Source organism: Cryptomeria japonica, chromosome 4 (assembly GCF_030272615.1).
Source record: "Cryptomeria japonica chromosome 4, Sugi_1.0, whole genome shotgun sequence".
NCBI classification, from domain to species: domain Eukaryota; kingdom Viridiplantae; phylum Streptophyta; class Pinopsida; order Cupressales; family Cupressaceae; genus Cryptomeria; species Cryptomeria japonica.
The window spans coordinates 189,537,795-189,554,966 of NC_081408.1; the positions used below are offsets into that span (position 1 = coordinate 189,537,795).

At 32.9% G+C, this 17,172-nt stretch overlaps 1 protein-coding gene across 3 annotated transcripts in view; it reads right to left on the bottom strand.

Annotated features, from left to right (window-relative positions):
- Positions 1 to 12,791: 12,791 nt before the first annotated feature.
- LOC131027782 (agamous-like MADS-box protein AGL65) overlaps positions 12,792 to 17,172 on the bottom strand; it is a 159,831-nt gene continuing 155,450 nt past the window's right edge. For 2 of the 3 annotated variants that reach the window (XM_057957871.2, XM_057957870.2), the window contains one exon: positions 12,792 to 13,193. In XM_057957871.2, the coding sequence (XP_057813854.2) occupies positions 13,107 to 13,193 (87 nt within the window). In that variant the 3' untranslated portion in view covers positions 12,792 to 13,106. The remainder of the gene's footprint in view (positions 13,194 to 17,172) is intronic. The other variant, XM_057957869.2, reaches the window with a different exon arrangement.

The following is a 17,172-nucleotide window of genomic DNA, read 5'->3' on the forward strand; positions in this document are numbered from 1 at the left end:
TTATAAAACTTGAAAGCACAAACCACAACATACACATCAACACCAAATTTACGTGAAAAAACTTGAACAAGGAAAAACCATAGTGAGAATCACACTCACAACATGAATAAATGACTGCAATATTTAGGCTCAAGGAAAAGGAGCTCACTGCCCCTAAAAAGGACTTCAAGACTAAGGCACACAACCTTAGGGAAAGATATAAAAGACTTACAATACTGAGATTCACTGTCTTAGGGCAAGATACAAATGATTGCACAAATTGCCAAAAGAAACACACCTTCATTCGGTAGGTGCAGAGAATCAATGAATTTAAATGAACAAGATCTCCTAATCATGAAAATTTCCTTTAACCATTGTGTCAAGTGATCAATATCATGGTAAATACATCTAACTTCAAATACTATCTCAAAGTTATTCACAAACTCTTTTTTGCACTTCTGCTATACCAAATTTGCTTGTACATCATTCATACCCACTTCAAATCAATTCACATACATCCCATACACAAATCATTAAACTGCACTCCTTTATATACAAGATAATTCATTGAAACCCTAGTTGAGGATCAACCATAAATATAATAAACAATATTACATAACTTCAACCACTCAGACCTATAACATCCATTGCGGTCCACTCCAGGAGATAAAGAGGAATCAAGCACATCACAACACATCCTTTCCAAATAATTATGATTAATCGCACACACTAACACATGCTACAAGCTTGGGATCAAATGAAACATGTAGATAATCAATGAAGCACGCGAACCAGTCGGCCCAAAACATCCTCCAATGCACAAAACTCAATGCAAATCCATACATGCCATGGTTAGACCTGTATCAACATCCAAACTCAACTACCAAAGAATATCCAAACTAGAAGGGAATGATCCAAATAGGATACACCACCTCAGTCAATCAAAAATCAATCTAGCTGACAACATGGAACTCAAAAATGTTGGCAAGACACTGCTCGGCTCATCAGATGTTGTCATTGATGGAAACTCAGGTCAGCATTCCCATCCATAGTGATTGACTTGCTTATACCAGAAGTCTGAGTGAAGATTTAGTTAAGTCTGGCAAATTAGAACAGGGCATCTGACAAAGTGCAGTATATTGATCGTTATTTCATTTCAGTTGAACATCTTATGTTGTGAAGCTAAGGGAAGCTTGATAGATGTTTGTAGTACCATATTCCATGATTTTAGCCTCAGGTGATAATTGTTGTGCAAGGTAGTAGATCCGGTATATCAGTTTTTGAGTTGAACAATGTAGTATGATCGACTTGTGTGATTGATCATTGTCCAGAATTGATGGAGAAGTTTTGGTGATTATTTTTGTGTTTGAGGATGTTTAGCCAACATTTTGGAAGCTTGTTGACAATCCTTTTTGGTCCGCATATGCATTGGAGATCGGATTCAGCCAACAATTCATACATGTTTGATGAATATATTAAATGTTACTGAGCTGACATGTAGTCAATATGATTCCATGTTGCAGATATATAAGGACGATGTAATTGTTTATTTAGAGTATGGAAAAAGGTTGTGTGATCGATGTTGCGCAGTTTCACATGCACAATTCAAAGATTTGTGCTCTGGATTAATATAGAACAATGAATCAAAGCATTATAAGGCAGAGTGTGAAATGTTTGATTATTGTACTTAACTGGAACTATTATAAAGAATAAATATATATGATATCATTTAGTTCAAAAGTTTTTATGATATTTGTAATTATTCTAAAGGCAATGAGCCTAACCTTTTGAGCAGTGAGCTCTAGGCAGTGTGCCTGAATGCATGTGCATTCCCTATTGTAATATTTATATACTTCTACAAAGTATATTTATATTGTGGGTTCATCCCCACCATGGTTTTTGCCTTAACCGGGTTTCCACATATAAAAATCTTGGTGTTATGGTGTTATGGCTAGTTGGTTTATGTTCTTGCATCTTTCTTTTGGTCATATGCATTAAGTGGTTGAAAGTGCAATTCTCTAAAGTTAAAGATTGCAGAACACTGATTCACCCCCCCTTTCAATGTTCCTTGATTCCAACAAAAACACGATAACTTCACTTGTCAATCAAATCATGACTAGAAAAATGAAGTGGAACATTGCACAAACAAAATGAACATGTCCTCCAAGTTGCAATATTGAAAACTAGATATCAAAGAACCACTAGGCATTCTCTGAACTAGTTTTAATAGACATCCCACTATTAGAAACAACAACAACTAATTCTACCATCTCAGCAACAAATGACCTAAAAAATTGATAGTACAACATACACATATCATAAATATTATATCCAAAACCACACTCAATAACCTTCACATACCGAAGGAATGAATTGCATTCTTCCATTAGGACATTAAAAAACTCTTTCCATCATAAGTATTGTTTCCTACTTATTGAAACTTCCACTACACCAACCTTCCAAAAACACCTCAAACTTGGTCAATATCACTACCAGACCACACAACAACATTACAACATTCACTTCTAATCCATCTACAACATCCATACAACACATAGTGACATTGATGACAACACCAAACAAGTTGACATCATTGACAAACCAACACAACAACTCAAGTTTCAAACATGTATACATAGCACAATGGTAGAAAGAATTGTATTTATTTTTATTTTTTTGAAATAAAATATACCATGAGATGGTTTTTACAATTCAAGGCTATTTGTAAAATTCTACCTCCAAGACCCCCTCAAACAAGACTTTTAACTTGCAAGCTCAAAACCCACAAAAACTCAAAAGCACACACATTAGTAGTATCGATTCACATCAAGTTCACCAAAATGAATGCATGCAAATGTATTAAATGAAATATGCATATAAAATTAGCCTATTCAAAGAAGAACATGCACACCTCAAAATGATAAGTATGGTGATATGTTGATTGGCTGGATGCAGTTTCTCGTTGATCTAGTGGCATGACAATGTTGTGAAGATTATTGATTGATGAAATGAACATCATAATGATATCATATGAAGAGATGATTAAAATGAGAGAAGTGGCCTGAATTTATAGATATTTCATGATGAAAATTAGAGGCCAATATTCAATGTCAAATGGATGGTTAGGATTGAATGTAAGTGTGGGCATAGGTTTGGAGGCTTAGTCTTGTGACAAGTTTTACAAGGAGAAGGGATGTGTAAGGGATAAGTGTTCTCACACGTGGGGAATCTCATGAAAGAGACATATCTATGACATGTGTAAGAGATATATTGAATTGTTAAAGTGACATGTCTATGGCATGTGTAAGAGGTAGGGTGGCTATGATGTGACTTTTCATGCTCACACATGTATTAGCAAGAGGGGGGTAGGGATACTTTTCACATGATGTCAAGCTTCGATCATGATCCATGTAGATGGATTCAAGGGTTAGGATTGAGTGGACAAAGATTGAGGGTCATATGGAATTAAATATTAGGGAAAATGATAGTGAGGATTAATTAGCTTAAATAAATTGATTAAGTAGGTATTAATTAATTGAATTAGTTGGAGTGTTTGTTGGATAAGGTTAGGCATGTATGCAAATTTATTTAAGGGTGAAGGGTAAAGATAAAGAAATAATTAAATCAAAAATAAATATTTATTAAATTGGCTAGAATGGGATAAGGTCAAGTGTGGTCATAATGGATGAATTTAGATGTCTACAGGATCTCCCCTTGGACTTGGATTTATTTCACTTCTCATTCTTCTTGCCTTTTTCCTTAGGCATCCCACGAACAATTAAGGCCTCCTTAGCATTGATGGTACCCTCCTCATCTCTTTAGAAAGTAGAGAACCCCCCACATTTTCAATCTTCAAAATTACAAAGGTATTGTCAATAGCCATAATAAGATAATCCCACAAATTACGCAAATAGCAAAGTAAGATCTCTAGGTTTATCCATCTTGACCCCAATTCATTCCAATTGAGCCACCAACATATTGAATTCTTCTGAGAGGTTTTTAATTCATCCACCCTAATGCATTCTCAAGGAATATAATTTATTCTTTAAGAAAATAGTATTCACTAAAGATTTGGCATGATATATCTCACCAAGTTTCTTCCTTAGCTTCTTTCCAAAGGACTCTTCATGGACATTAATTAAAATAGAGTCTTCCAAGCATAATTTGATTATAAATTTTCATTTATAGTCCATAACATCATATGGAGTAACCACAATAGGATCTATAGGTCTGAAGGAATTCTCATCAACTTCCCATAGATCTCGATCTATTAACAAATCCTCAATCTTCAACTTCCAAATCTCAAATTCTAAAATATTTATCCACCTCTATTCTCCCTAATGAACTTGTCATATGAAAATTATCGCAACAAGATCTCAAAGTATATTCTGCACAAGCTCCCACTCAAATTTGAATTAGTTCAAAAAAATCAACCACCCACAACTGAAACCAAAGGTGATCAAGCTTTGATAGAACTTGTAAGCAAGTTAAGGTAATAGAACACCTTCCTACACTAATCTTGAGACGAGAGTAATACAAAACCTTTTTAAATCTTCATAATAGTTACAAAAACTTGACATAAATAAACATAATTAGCATTCATACACAACACAATGATTTATGAGGGGAAAACCATTTTTGGAGAAAAACCCCAGACTCCAAAATCCACCCAATATATTATTCAAAATACAATATATTGCAGAGCAAGCTTCTCATATAAGTATCACCAACCAAAGATACAAAGGTAACTCAATATTTACAACTTTTACACAACCTTCCTCTCACATGCCTAATATATAAGAGATGTAATACATGAATCTATCAAACGATATTACAAAACCATCAATTAAAACCACCCAAAAAATGACAGCCAACTTATCTCTGATCCAAAATGCCTTATGATGTGTCAAAACACATAGCAACACATATAGTTCCCTTTTACAACTCATTTATGTGTCCCACACATTTTTATATTTCTTATTTTAGCAAACCTAACTTTTGAAGGCCATAACTTTTGAAACGGGTGTCCGATTGCCAAACTATTTGGAGCATCAGAAAGATTAAGACATTCTATATCAAGCAATGACCTACTGTGTTGGTTACATATAATTTCAAGTTGTTTTATAGCTTCTAAGGCCTTCAAAATTAACTTTGAAACTTTCATTTGCAACTTTCAAAAATAGAAACTTTAATATCTTCAAATTTAAAGATAATTTTGCAATGAAATTTACCGACGTGCTTATCTAGCCAATCTAAAGCTTTGGAGGAAATTTTATACCAATTCATGCTCAAATAAAAATTCACTATAAATAGTAATCTTATGTAAATGCAAGGTTGAGACACCATTTTCTTAACATTAATCACTGAAATGACATGAAATGACAATGATGTAAACAATAGCAATATGTAATTTGGCCAATGAAATTACATAAACAATAGTTCTCATAAATGAATGCATCTAAAATCTAAAAATATATGCAAATAAATTAGATTTGTACTTTAAAATAAAAAATTATGTAAGTGTAAGACAAGTCGAGTTCACCAAAATGATATGTAGGAAATGAGATCCCAACCTAGTAACAAAAATTTAGATCTCAAATGCCTATGGCATATCATTGGGATCATAAACTAGGTTCAACTATAGTCCTAATAGAATAGCTAAATACTAAGGGTTGATTGTCCTTTTTGTATGTAAAGGAGCAAAGATTATGAAGTGTTTGTAAATGAACTAGGTTAAATGATAGTAAACTCACAACTTTCAGTATAAATAGTAAGATACAAAACTAGAGATCAACACAAATCTTGGATCTAGAAATGAGATATAGAGAGGAACCTATAGCAACAATCTGGAGTAGAATATGTTATACTATGGAGTAGCATGCCCTAGTCTGAGGATATCCTTATTAGCTGAAAGTTCTAGATTCTAGATTAGGAGGTCCTACAACTTTATACCTCTAACACTTAGCCTAAAAGTGTTAGACACTTAAGCAATTTGGCATAGTTTAGGGGTTTTTGCTTGTTTGAATTTTGAGATTGTCTATTGCTATCTTTTTTGCTCAATTTTATAATTCTCAATTGTCGGATCTATATTTGCACTCGTGAAAAGAGGGAAATATGGCTGTGTTGTATAGGGGCATGCCTAAGTCAAACACCGTCTTGGTGTTCCCACCTCCACAACAACAATAATGATGAAGAAAAGAGCTTACCCATTGGTAGGGAAGAGGCTAAATCATAACTGAAATGATGAATTAAGAAGATTATACCCAGGATTGGTAATGGTGGTAATGCAATTCTCTTTAGACAAGTCCTCCAATTGTTGATGCAATAACATGATAAATAATAACATAATCACTCATGTAATCGTACATGAAGGTAGGTTATTGTAGCTTGCTACTCCTTGTACTCAGATCTAATCTTGAATTGAAGGAATTATGACTCTTGTATTATGACAATAGAATGAATAAGACATTGTGAATGATAAATGATTTTCTTATATAGGGTTCTCAAGGTATTTACAAATTTAGGCTAACTTCTAATGCTTAAATGAAAAATTATATTCGGATCAAATCACAAATTATAGGAACCGACACTCACACACATTTGAATTTGGTTCCCTTTGGAGGGATGCCCTAGTCCACTCAAAATGTGACTAGAAAGAGAAATGATAGAGTATCCAGACCCAAGACATAGCATCTAGTCTTGAGATTGGCATATGGTAATATTAGGATAGGATAAGGCCCAAATAGGCTTGAAATGACCCAAGAAAAGGCACACTAAAGAAAGGGCCCAAATAGAGTGTGAAATTGTGAAGTGGATCCAATTTACTACACTACACCAAACTTCAACTAAACTACTCATTCCATGAAGGTGTGTACACACAAGATGCTAGAGTGTGAATATCAAATAAATTTTCTATTGTTAGAATACACGAGTCCTTGATGCAGGAGCACTTGGAATATTTTAATTAGGTTTTGAGTCTTAGGAGTTAGGGTTAGGTCTATTTTGATTCAATAAGGTCTGTTGAGACCATTTGTAATGTTATTTCATGTTTTTGGGTCTGTTGGTCAAAATTGGAGTCATGATTTTCAAATTTGTAAAGTTTCTCAAAATATTGTCATTTTTGTCATCGAGATAAGTTATATTGATAAAATATCATTGTGATAAAATGTTGTCATTACTATTATCAGGATAGGTTAAACTGATAAGGTATCATTTTGTTATAGGGATAGGTTACACTATCGGATTTGCAAAATTCTATTCGACCGACTTTGAATAGTTATTCCGATAAGGTATCAATAATGGCATCAGGATAGTTAACCCGATAAAGTATCATTGTGGTGAAAAGTTGTCATTGGATTAGTTAATCAGATAAGGTTGTCATTGAGATAATTTACACTATCAGGATTGTAAAATATTGTTTATCCAACTTCGATGGGTTATTCTGATAGGCATCCACATGTCTTGTTCGGCATTAGCTATATCGAAATAAGTGACATCGGAGTAGTTTGTTCTGTTGGGATTACTGGCAAATGTTGCCCCGCCTTGAAGATTTATTGTGATGGGAGATCAAAGGCATGATCGGAGTTTTTATTCGATATTGGTACCCGAAGTTGGTCTATTAGCTCGGAATTGCTATTCCGATACCTGTGTCCAACAGCGACTTATTGGTTTTTGAATTTGAACAGTCGTGCAATCCAACGGTCATAGTGGGAAAGTTCAAATTTGGTATACATTGTACGAGCAATGAGTAGAGAACGAGAGGGGGAGAACAGGGAGAATTCTACAAAGTAATTCTGTAACTTTTTTTTTAAAATTTGAAATCATTGGCATTGAATTGGAAGCTTATTTTTTGTAATTTGCTCTAATTTTGTATTTACATATTGTTGTTTGGATTCGAACTATTTAAGTGAGCACATGTGGGTGTATAGTGGTGTGTTATCTTCTATTCGCCGATGATTTGAAATTCTGATTTGTTAAAAATATTTTGTAGATTGTTCACGGGGTCGTCTGGTAGCTAGGCTAAGTAATGGTACTAACAAGAATTTTGACATTTTCTCCCTGAATCGTTTGTCAGAACACCCTGAAACTTGGTGTAAGGACCCAAGAGGGCTAGAGGATAGCTATAGTTACAAACATGGTTGCTAATTTGATAAGCATATAAGTTTGTTTTGTTGTAATATGACTATTGAATTTGTAGCCGAGAGTCTTTGAAAGGGTTTTCCATGGTTGAATGCTATAAGTTTGAAGGAAGGAGTTTTTGTATTGCATCAGTCCTCAACCTCAAGATGTTGACTCATAGATAAAGAAAATGAACTTGGTAAATCTAAATTAAAAGTCGCAAAAGTTTTTTAATCAAATATTTAGCTTGATACAAATCTTCCAATTTCTTCCAAATGAATATTATAACAATCTCTTCATATACATTCAATAATATCAAATTATTTACATAGTGTCTAATAACAAATTATCTATTATGTCCAGCTTTTCCATCTTGTGACATGATAAGTAAGTTTAGATTTAGATACTGCAACCCAAACTATCCATGAGCTTAAGGTTGAGCTAACTTGAGCTTCCACGGTTCAAAATTGTGTCTAAGAAATTCTCCATTTTTGTTTTGGATGTGCTATTCATCTCTTGTAATAATTTCTAGCTCTTCTATGCTAGCTCCCACTCAAATGAAAATTAGTACAAAAACTCTCTGCTCAACACTTAAAATTTGAAGTGAGTAAGCTCTAATAGCAAATGAAAGGAATCAATATGTATGAAAACACTTTCTAAACTAATATTAGAGAGTATTGGAAAAGATTTAGATATTTACAATTACAAATGGATAAAACCATATAAACATAATCATGCCACAACGAAAGTGTATGTAAGGAAAACTCTTTTGGGAGAAAATACTACACACTCCAAGGAAGCTTAAGGTGTTATTCAAATATACACACGGTTATAATACACTTGTAGAGAAAATCTTTGTAGTAGTATCACCAACCAAAAATCTAGAGTAATTTGACATCATCATAGTATCTACAACCTCACAATTAAATACCCCCATCTCAAAAACCTTTTAAATAGGAGAGCTAATACATGAAACCATCAAATTGTAATTACAAAACCTTGGCTAAAACCACCCAAAAATGTGGCTCCCAAATATCTAGTTAGAAAATGACCCCAAATCCCACAATAATTTCAAAGATAAAAATAGGATCTATACCTTGTGTATATTATAAGTGTATCGTAATTCACTCACCAATCTAAGAATTCCATTTTGGCTTCATTATCTCCATTCAAATATGCTTTATTATTTTCCCTAGTGTGCATCATAAGTTGGTTAGTAAGTATAACTACTTATAACTCTTTTATGTGTCTTATATGTTCATACAGTTCCAATGCATGAAACCCAACTTCTGAAGGCTGCAACTTTTGATCCAAGTGGACATTGAAACTCTTTTTTGTTAAATTATAAAATTTGAAAATATCTACACAATAAGCATCGTTGAAAGCAATTCATAACAAAGTTGAACTTTTATTTTGCCCAAAACAAAAGTCTATAGCTCATAAAAAAATTTATGTTTTATACTCCAAAAATTGCATTCTTTATATACCAACTGATAAATAAGACATGACTATCTATAGAAAAATAATAATAATTCTTCTATTAATGACGACATGTTCAACCGTCCACAATTACAGATTCAAATCTATGGATCGAGACATACTCAACTATCCGTAGATATAACATATTCCTCTTGGTTCGAAATGTAGACAACTATCCACAACAACAAAAAATCATCACGCCCCTTGCTCCAAGAAGAGTTATGAATAAAAGTTGTTGTCTTTCATGCAATCTACCATCTCTAAGAAAGAAGCTAGCTCAAGATGATAGGACTTCTCAAAATTCATGTGTCCTCCAATCTCCTCTTTGAACTTTTTACACTCTATTTACCTAATGTCACATTAAACTCTTCAGGAGTACAATCATAAGAAAGTATCATTTGAAAAAGAGAAGGGTGTCAGTGGCAATTTGTAATGCATCTACTAGAATAATATTAATGCACTTTATAACAATTTTGTGTTCAAACTTATACATTTTATATAAAAGACAGGTACTTATGATATTTACACCAATGTCCTCTAAAATAAGTTTTTGTGGCTTTAACCACCACTAGCATCCAACTAGCTAAACACAATAATTAAGTATCAATATATTCACATTTAGATACCAGTGGCTTTTATTCAATATTAAATATTCTATCAAGCTCACATTAGAACTTAAAATTTATTTTATTTTTGATCTTCCTTTAAAACATCAAATATCAAATTCTGAAACATCTTGAGTCGTCTAGTTGTTTTACTCTATTCTCTCATATGCCATGATATTTATTTTGTCTAGCAATTGACTATTCTATTGTACAAGAGTTTGAACCTTTTCAATTCTATTTTTTAATTAATATCAAAAACATCAAATACAAACTACCCATTTTAATTTGACTTTGAAAGCAAAATAGCTTTCTTGATGCAACTAATAACTTATCACTCCAAATATCAACCCTTTATATACCATCTATTACATTATTGCTAAAGCAAGTTTTTTCAAAATTGAATAAAACATCTAATGATCTTCAAACAAACACAAAAACCCTACAATAATGTCATATATACCGTTGTCATTTCTTTGCTTGGTTTGAGAATGTAAAATATGTTTTATCCTATTAGCAACTGCTTTACAATTGGATTGCTTTAACATGTGCCAATGGAAAGTTGAAAGCCTTTTGCAATGAAAAATCAGAGGGCTCTCTTATACTAAAAATTTTGACTATTGTTTCACACCATTCTAGTCAAAACGTGAATGCAGAAAATACACTCCCTATGTGATTCTTCTTCAACCAAATGAGTCAAATCATTCAAAGTTACATTCACAACCTTATTGAAATGCCTCAATAAATATATATTAATTGCTTATCGCCACCACAATACTACCAAGGAGTCTCCCATTGCACATTGCATCCTCTCATAGTACATTTCCTCTTTGACAATCACCAAAAAAAATAACTTTACACAAAAATACAATAAATACATTATTCTGAAAAATCAAACTACCTAGGAATCAAACCATGTGGATTATAGGTAATGACAACAAAATGACATTGTAAATACTCCCAAAGTTTCTTAAAATGAATCTACACAAAATGCCCTCATTCCCCTACCACCTCAAAGAATAATCAAACCACTTTCTAGTGTTGCTGAAAAGTTTGTTAGGTGTATATGTCCATCATCTTCCACGTGTTTCATTTATAAAAATCATTTATTCTGATATTATATTAAAATTGGTAGAGCAAACACATATATTGTTGTAGAAACATAATGTTATTTTATTTTATTGAGTTATATTTTATATTTACATGCATTGACTTATAAAGTCATTTATTGTCATCTCAAACTACTTAAAAAACAGTTCTAAAATATCTACCAACATTATTCAATATTAGTAAAAACTAACATTCAAGAATATTTTATTGCTATATCTGAATATAAAATTCCATCATTACTACTAATAACATTGTACTCTGTCAATTTAACATTTTACACTCCATATACCATTAGATATATTGTGTGGAGTACTTTTATCATATATGATAAAAATATTTGTTTAATTAGTAATTATGAATTGTTACTAAGATTGTGGTAGAGAACTTGCAATGTATCATCAAACAACAATGTGTATAACACTCAAAGATTATTTAATAAAATACATTTTTATAGAGTTCACAAAATTATATTTTAAATGAAATTACATAATTTTAAACAATTATCATAATTTATCATTTGTGAATTTTTTGTCATCACTATAATATATTATGATTTGTTATTCATTGAATTGCCTCTAATCATGTCAATATTTCAGTGCCTACAATATATACTTGTCATCATAATAAATAATTCCTTCACATCTAAACCAAGACTGAAATGCTTTCGAGTTTTGTAAAAAATATATTGCAAATGTTCATTTCCACTTGTATTCTTAAACTAAATCCATTTGTTTACAAGATTATAATTTATAAATATAGAGTTTTACGAGTGTTTTTTTGGTCCAATCATCTTTATAAGAAAGCTTGAAAAGCAAGTCAATGGATCTAAAGTTAAATATATTATCTTTCATTTTTTTTATTAAAGTTCAATATATTCTTAATCTAAATCCATTTGTTTACAGATCGTACATTTTTTATTGGTATGATCATAAATAAAGAGAGTTTTACAAGTTCATAACAACAATTTTTTAGTTCAAACATCTTTATAAGAAATCTTGGAAAGCAAGTCAATGGATCTAAAGTTCAATATATTATCTTTATGCCTATCATATTCTTCCAAATCATGTTCATTAGTATTGTTATAAAGCATCACACAATTATGAATTATACTCCTTATGATGCACACAAGTGATTATAATAGAAAAGATTAGCATATATCTTCTTTTAATTAAATCGCCCTTAAAAAGTTTTACTTAAAATTATTAATTCAACTCTATAAGATCTACCTTGTAAACAAATATTCATGAAAGAAAAATATTGATACTGAAATCATTTTTTAGCTATTATTACAAATACTACTATCACCAAGACTTATTATATTCATAATTTATTTTTTTAAGCATATTCATTTCAAACTATAAAAAACATAAATATTGTCTCAATCTACTTATACCATGTCAAAAAACAATTTTCAATTACTAATAAAAATACAAAAATGAGTTCAAAGATTATCAAAAAGATTAGTGTAGTAAATCAAATAAAATTAATTTGACCAAAATAGAAAATAAACTATACTTTGACAACCCCTTGAAAACCAAATATACTTTGAACTATCTATCTAGATAGATAATTCTCCACAATGTAAGAATTCCTTACAAATTAAAAGCTCCTACTATGACCCTAAAAAATTGATATCTTGTTCGAAAGCTAATCAAATAATGTTCAATTAAATATATACAAGAGAATATCCCCACCTGTAAACAATTGAAAAAAAAAAAAAAGAAGAAGCGCATTTGTTCATGGACTCAGCGCCATAAGCTTTAGATTTAATACTATCAACATAGAGTCTTGAACTAACCTATATATATATTTCAGTCTCTAAGCATCTAGTGAGTTTGGATCTCCCGAATAGACCATTTGTTGGTTCGCTGATGTTAAAAACCCATCTAACATAGTCGGGGGTTGCTGCACAAGCAATACAAATAATTTTAAGAACTCCAATAAATATTTCAATTCCTTAGTACAGATTTTAGCAGTCATGAAGTAAAATATAATATATTTATGTCAGTGTCCACATCTAACCAAAGTAGATCAGTTGGAGAAGAAAGTATAGAGAGCAAAGAAGCAAAGGAAGGTAGCTAAAAACACCATGGGAAACAAAAAAAAACTACTTGAATAAAATAAATAAATAAAATGTAAACCCAACCAAAAAAGTTATAGGAATACATTACCCAACCAAAACAGTTAAAGTAATACATTGCAATAGTAGGAGATGTTTCTATTGCTAGGGATGGAAAAGGGGGCAAAACAAATATTTAGTTTATATAATTTCATCAAAATGAAAATATTTCTAGATTTACAACTGAAAATTAATTTTTTTGAAATAATGTATAAGTAGACAAAAAATAAAACTTATGTATCCAAGTTAACAATTCTCAAATGTGATCAATTAAAACCTTTGCGCTCTATGACATCTTTCATCGATATGATTCTAATCTAATGTTAGAGACCATATGTCTATGATTGATCAAAATATTTTTTTTAATTATTTGGTCGCACTTCCTTGTATGGGATTGTCCTACTTAATTAATATGGTCAACAATGGATGGACAAACATAAACACCTTGACAATATATAGATGATCTTCTTAAAGGTCTTTTTGCATAACCTAATAACTATAGAGAATTGTTTATATGGGATTGTCCTACTTAATTAATATGGTCAACAATGGATGGACAAACATAAACACCTTGACAATATATTGATATCTTCTTAAAGGTCTTTTTGCATAACCTAATAATTATAGAGAATTGTTTATTTAAAAAAAATAGAAATATGAATTATGCAACACCACAGTTTAGTATTACAAAGTACTCGTATGGAGTATTGTTCTTTTAAACACCGATTAATTAATAAAAAGAATGCTACAAACATTTGAACTCATTTTTCCTTGTTAGTAATAAATTACTTAGATATATTTGATCATGTTGAATAAAAGATGAGCAAGAGCAAGAGTGGGTGTGTGGGATTTGAATCTTCTGTAAGTGGGAATATCTTAGAAGATGAAGTGGATGATGGTGGAGAAGACAATGAGGGTGATGAAGACTAGATGGATTTTTGGGGCGTGAATGAGGATGAACTTCTTTTGGAATTCTGTTAAGAGGCAACATTGAAGGAAGCGATTGATAATCAAATGTGTATTGATCATGGTAAGTCTTTGTAGGGTTGTTTTGAGTTGGGCTTGCAAATGGGTTTTCTTTCCTAGGCACTCATTCCTCCGATCAAGAATCCTTTAAAGGTTGGGTTCATGAATGAGGAGGTTGTGTGGCAAGAGCTCTACTTCTAATGGGGTCCCCCTATGTGAGGGAGCTTCACTACTTAGTGTTGGGGTGGGTAACGCCTTTGTTCTCAAGTCCTTTGGTTCCCCTCCAAACTTGTGGCTTCAAGATAGTGTTGCACTGGTGGAGGCATAGTTGAACTACTCGCCAAAAACAAAAACTCACCAAGGCCCAAAAAAAAAACTCAGCAACTTAAAATATTGCTTAAATTTTATTAAAAATGCATTTTTTTTTGAAAAATTCAATGAGATGCATCCAATGAGTCAATAAATGAGTACACAAAAGAAACAAGTTGAGTCTAGATATATTTGATTGATTTAAATGCAAATTGGATACAAAATGGCATCCTCTTGAGGAATGTTGATGGTTGACAGCCTGAAACAAAATGAAATGGCAAATTGTTTTTATAAAACTAAAAGTAAATATTACATCAAAACATTTACATCTTCCTCTTCCCAACTTAGTGCAAACCGGGGGAGAGATAGAACTAGAGGGTCTAGTCCTAGGAGTCTAATGTGGCTCCTCCACCTCGCCAAAATTAGGTTGAGGGTAGCACCCCTCACAGGGGTCTGAGGGTGAGCGAGTGAGTGGTGGAGAGATAGGTCTAGATCTTGAGGGAGATAGGAGAGAGTGAGATAGAAAGTGGTAGAGAGAGGGGATAGAAAAAGAGTGATGGGGAGATAGATAGGTCTAAAATTCGAGGCACAGAGAGAGAGAGAGAGAGAGAGAGAGAGAGAGAGAGAGAGTTGATATGAGTCTACTGATTACTGAAATTTGACTAAGTCTGAAAATTTAAATGATCTTCTAAAACCTAGAATTTACATTATAACTCCTAGAGATCTGAAACCACTCTCAACCACCCTGCCAATATATACATGAAATATAACTTAAAGTATAAGTCACTTGAAATGTGACTAATACTTGAATGTTATATTTCATGTATATATTCTGATGAAGCGAATGAGACTAACTTGAAAAAATAAATAATAGTTTTTGACGTGTTTGGGGCTCTTTTAAACAAACTCGCCGAGTAATCATTGAAAAGTCGCCAAAAATTTGGCGAGCTTTGACGGCAAGTCAATGATGTTATTTCTCGCCTAAGCCAAAAACCTGCGAGTTTTTGAAAACTCACCGAGTTTTCGACAAGTAGTGTATCTATGGGTGGAGGGTTCTGCCAAGCCACAATCTAAATTATAGCTCGAGATTCCTTCTGTTGAACCTGTGATTGGTGATTTTTCCATGTTGGTTGAGGCTGCTATACTTGGCGATGTTGTGCCTATTCCATGTCAAGGTATAACTACCCTTGCTTCAATTGATTCTTACTTCTCGATGAGGATTCCTAATGCATTGGTCAACAAAGCCTTTGCTTGCATTGGGAATGCTCTCATAGGAAGGTTCTCAAGCTCCCATCCAAATATAGAAATTCTATGTAGTTGGACTTCAAAAGGATGGGGTGTTACTACTCATTTTTGGGTGGTTGTAATGTCTAATTGTTTCTTCCTTTTCTCCTTCCAATATTGGGTGTTTCTGATCAGTTTTGGGTGGTTGTAAATTGTAATGTCTAATGGTTTTTTCCTGTTCTCCTTCAAATACCTTGATAGTATTTGTCTAGTACAAGGAGGGCCTTGGTTCTTTTGTAAATCTATCCTCTATTTGAAAAGATGGACTATTGGATTCGATGTGTCCAAGGAAAAATCTAATTGGGTCGTGTTGTGAGGTATTCACACATCGCCCCATTGCAAATGAGGACCCCCACTTTTTGCTTTCTAGGATTAGTCCTTTTTGCTCAGTCCTAAGTTGTCCTAGAGTCCTTGCTATTAATCTTTTCATTGAAGGGATAGAATTTCTTGAGTAGCCAGAGAATTCATCAATTCAGGTGGAAAGGGATTGAATGAGGAGTCTTCCCTAGGGTCACTTTTGAAGATTAATTTGACATGGACATTGAAGTGACTTAAGAATTGGAAGTTTGGATGAATAAAGTATAGGCAAGGGGAGAGATTGAACGAAGTGTCTACATAGGGTCATGTCTCTTGTTGGAGCAAACTTGCCTTAGACCCGTCCTTTTCCTCAAGATTAGAGCGAATTCCTTCCTTGGGCGTTCTTGAAGGGTAAAAGTTAACATGTTTCGTGAAGATTTGGGATATGATCTAGTAGTGTGAAGGAAAGTGAAGGATTGAGTTTAAGGTTGTTTGAGATCATGTACCTCTCTAACGACTTAGGGCAAAATTTTACATTTAGCTCTCGTACCTTGCCAAGGGTCAAGAGCAAATTTGGAGAGTCTTCTCCCTCCTAAGGTCCTAGAGCGAACTTCTTACTTGACCTTGTCCTTCCAAAGGACGGTGAGCGAATTCCATTTTAAGTCTTGTCCTTAGAAGAGTCTTGGAGCAAAAATTGCCATATAGGTCTTGTCCTTCCAAAGGACGTGGAGCGAAATTATCACCTTGCCTTGTCCTTGCTGAGGGTCCAGAGCGAACTACATGCCTTGTCCTTGCTAAGGGTCCAGAACGAACTACTTGCCTTGTCCTTGTTGAGGGTCTAGAGCGAACTACTTGTATCTTGAAGAAGTCTTGAAGCGAACTTTCTATAGAGTTATGAGTGTACCTTGC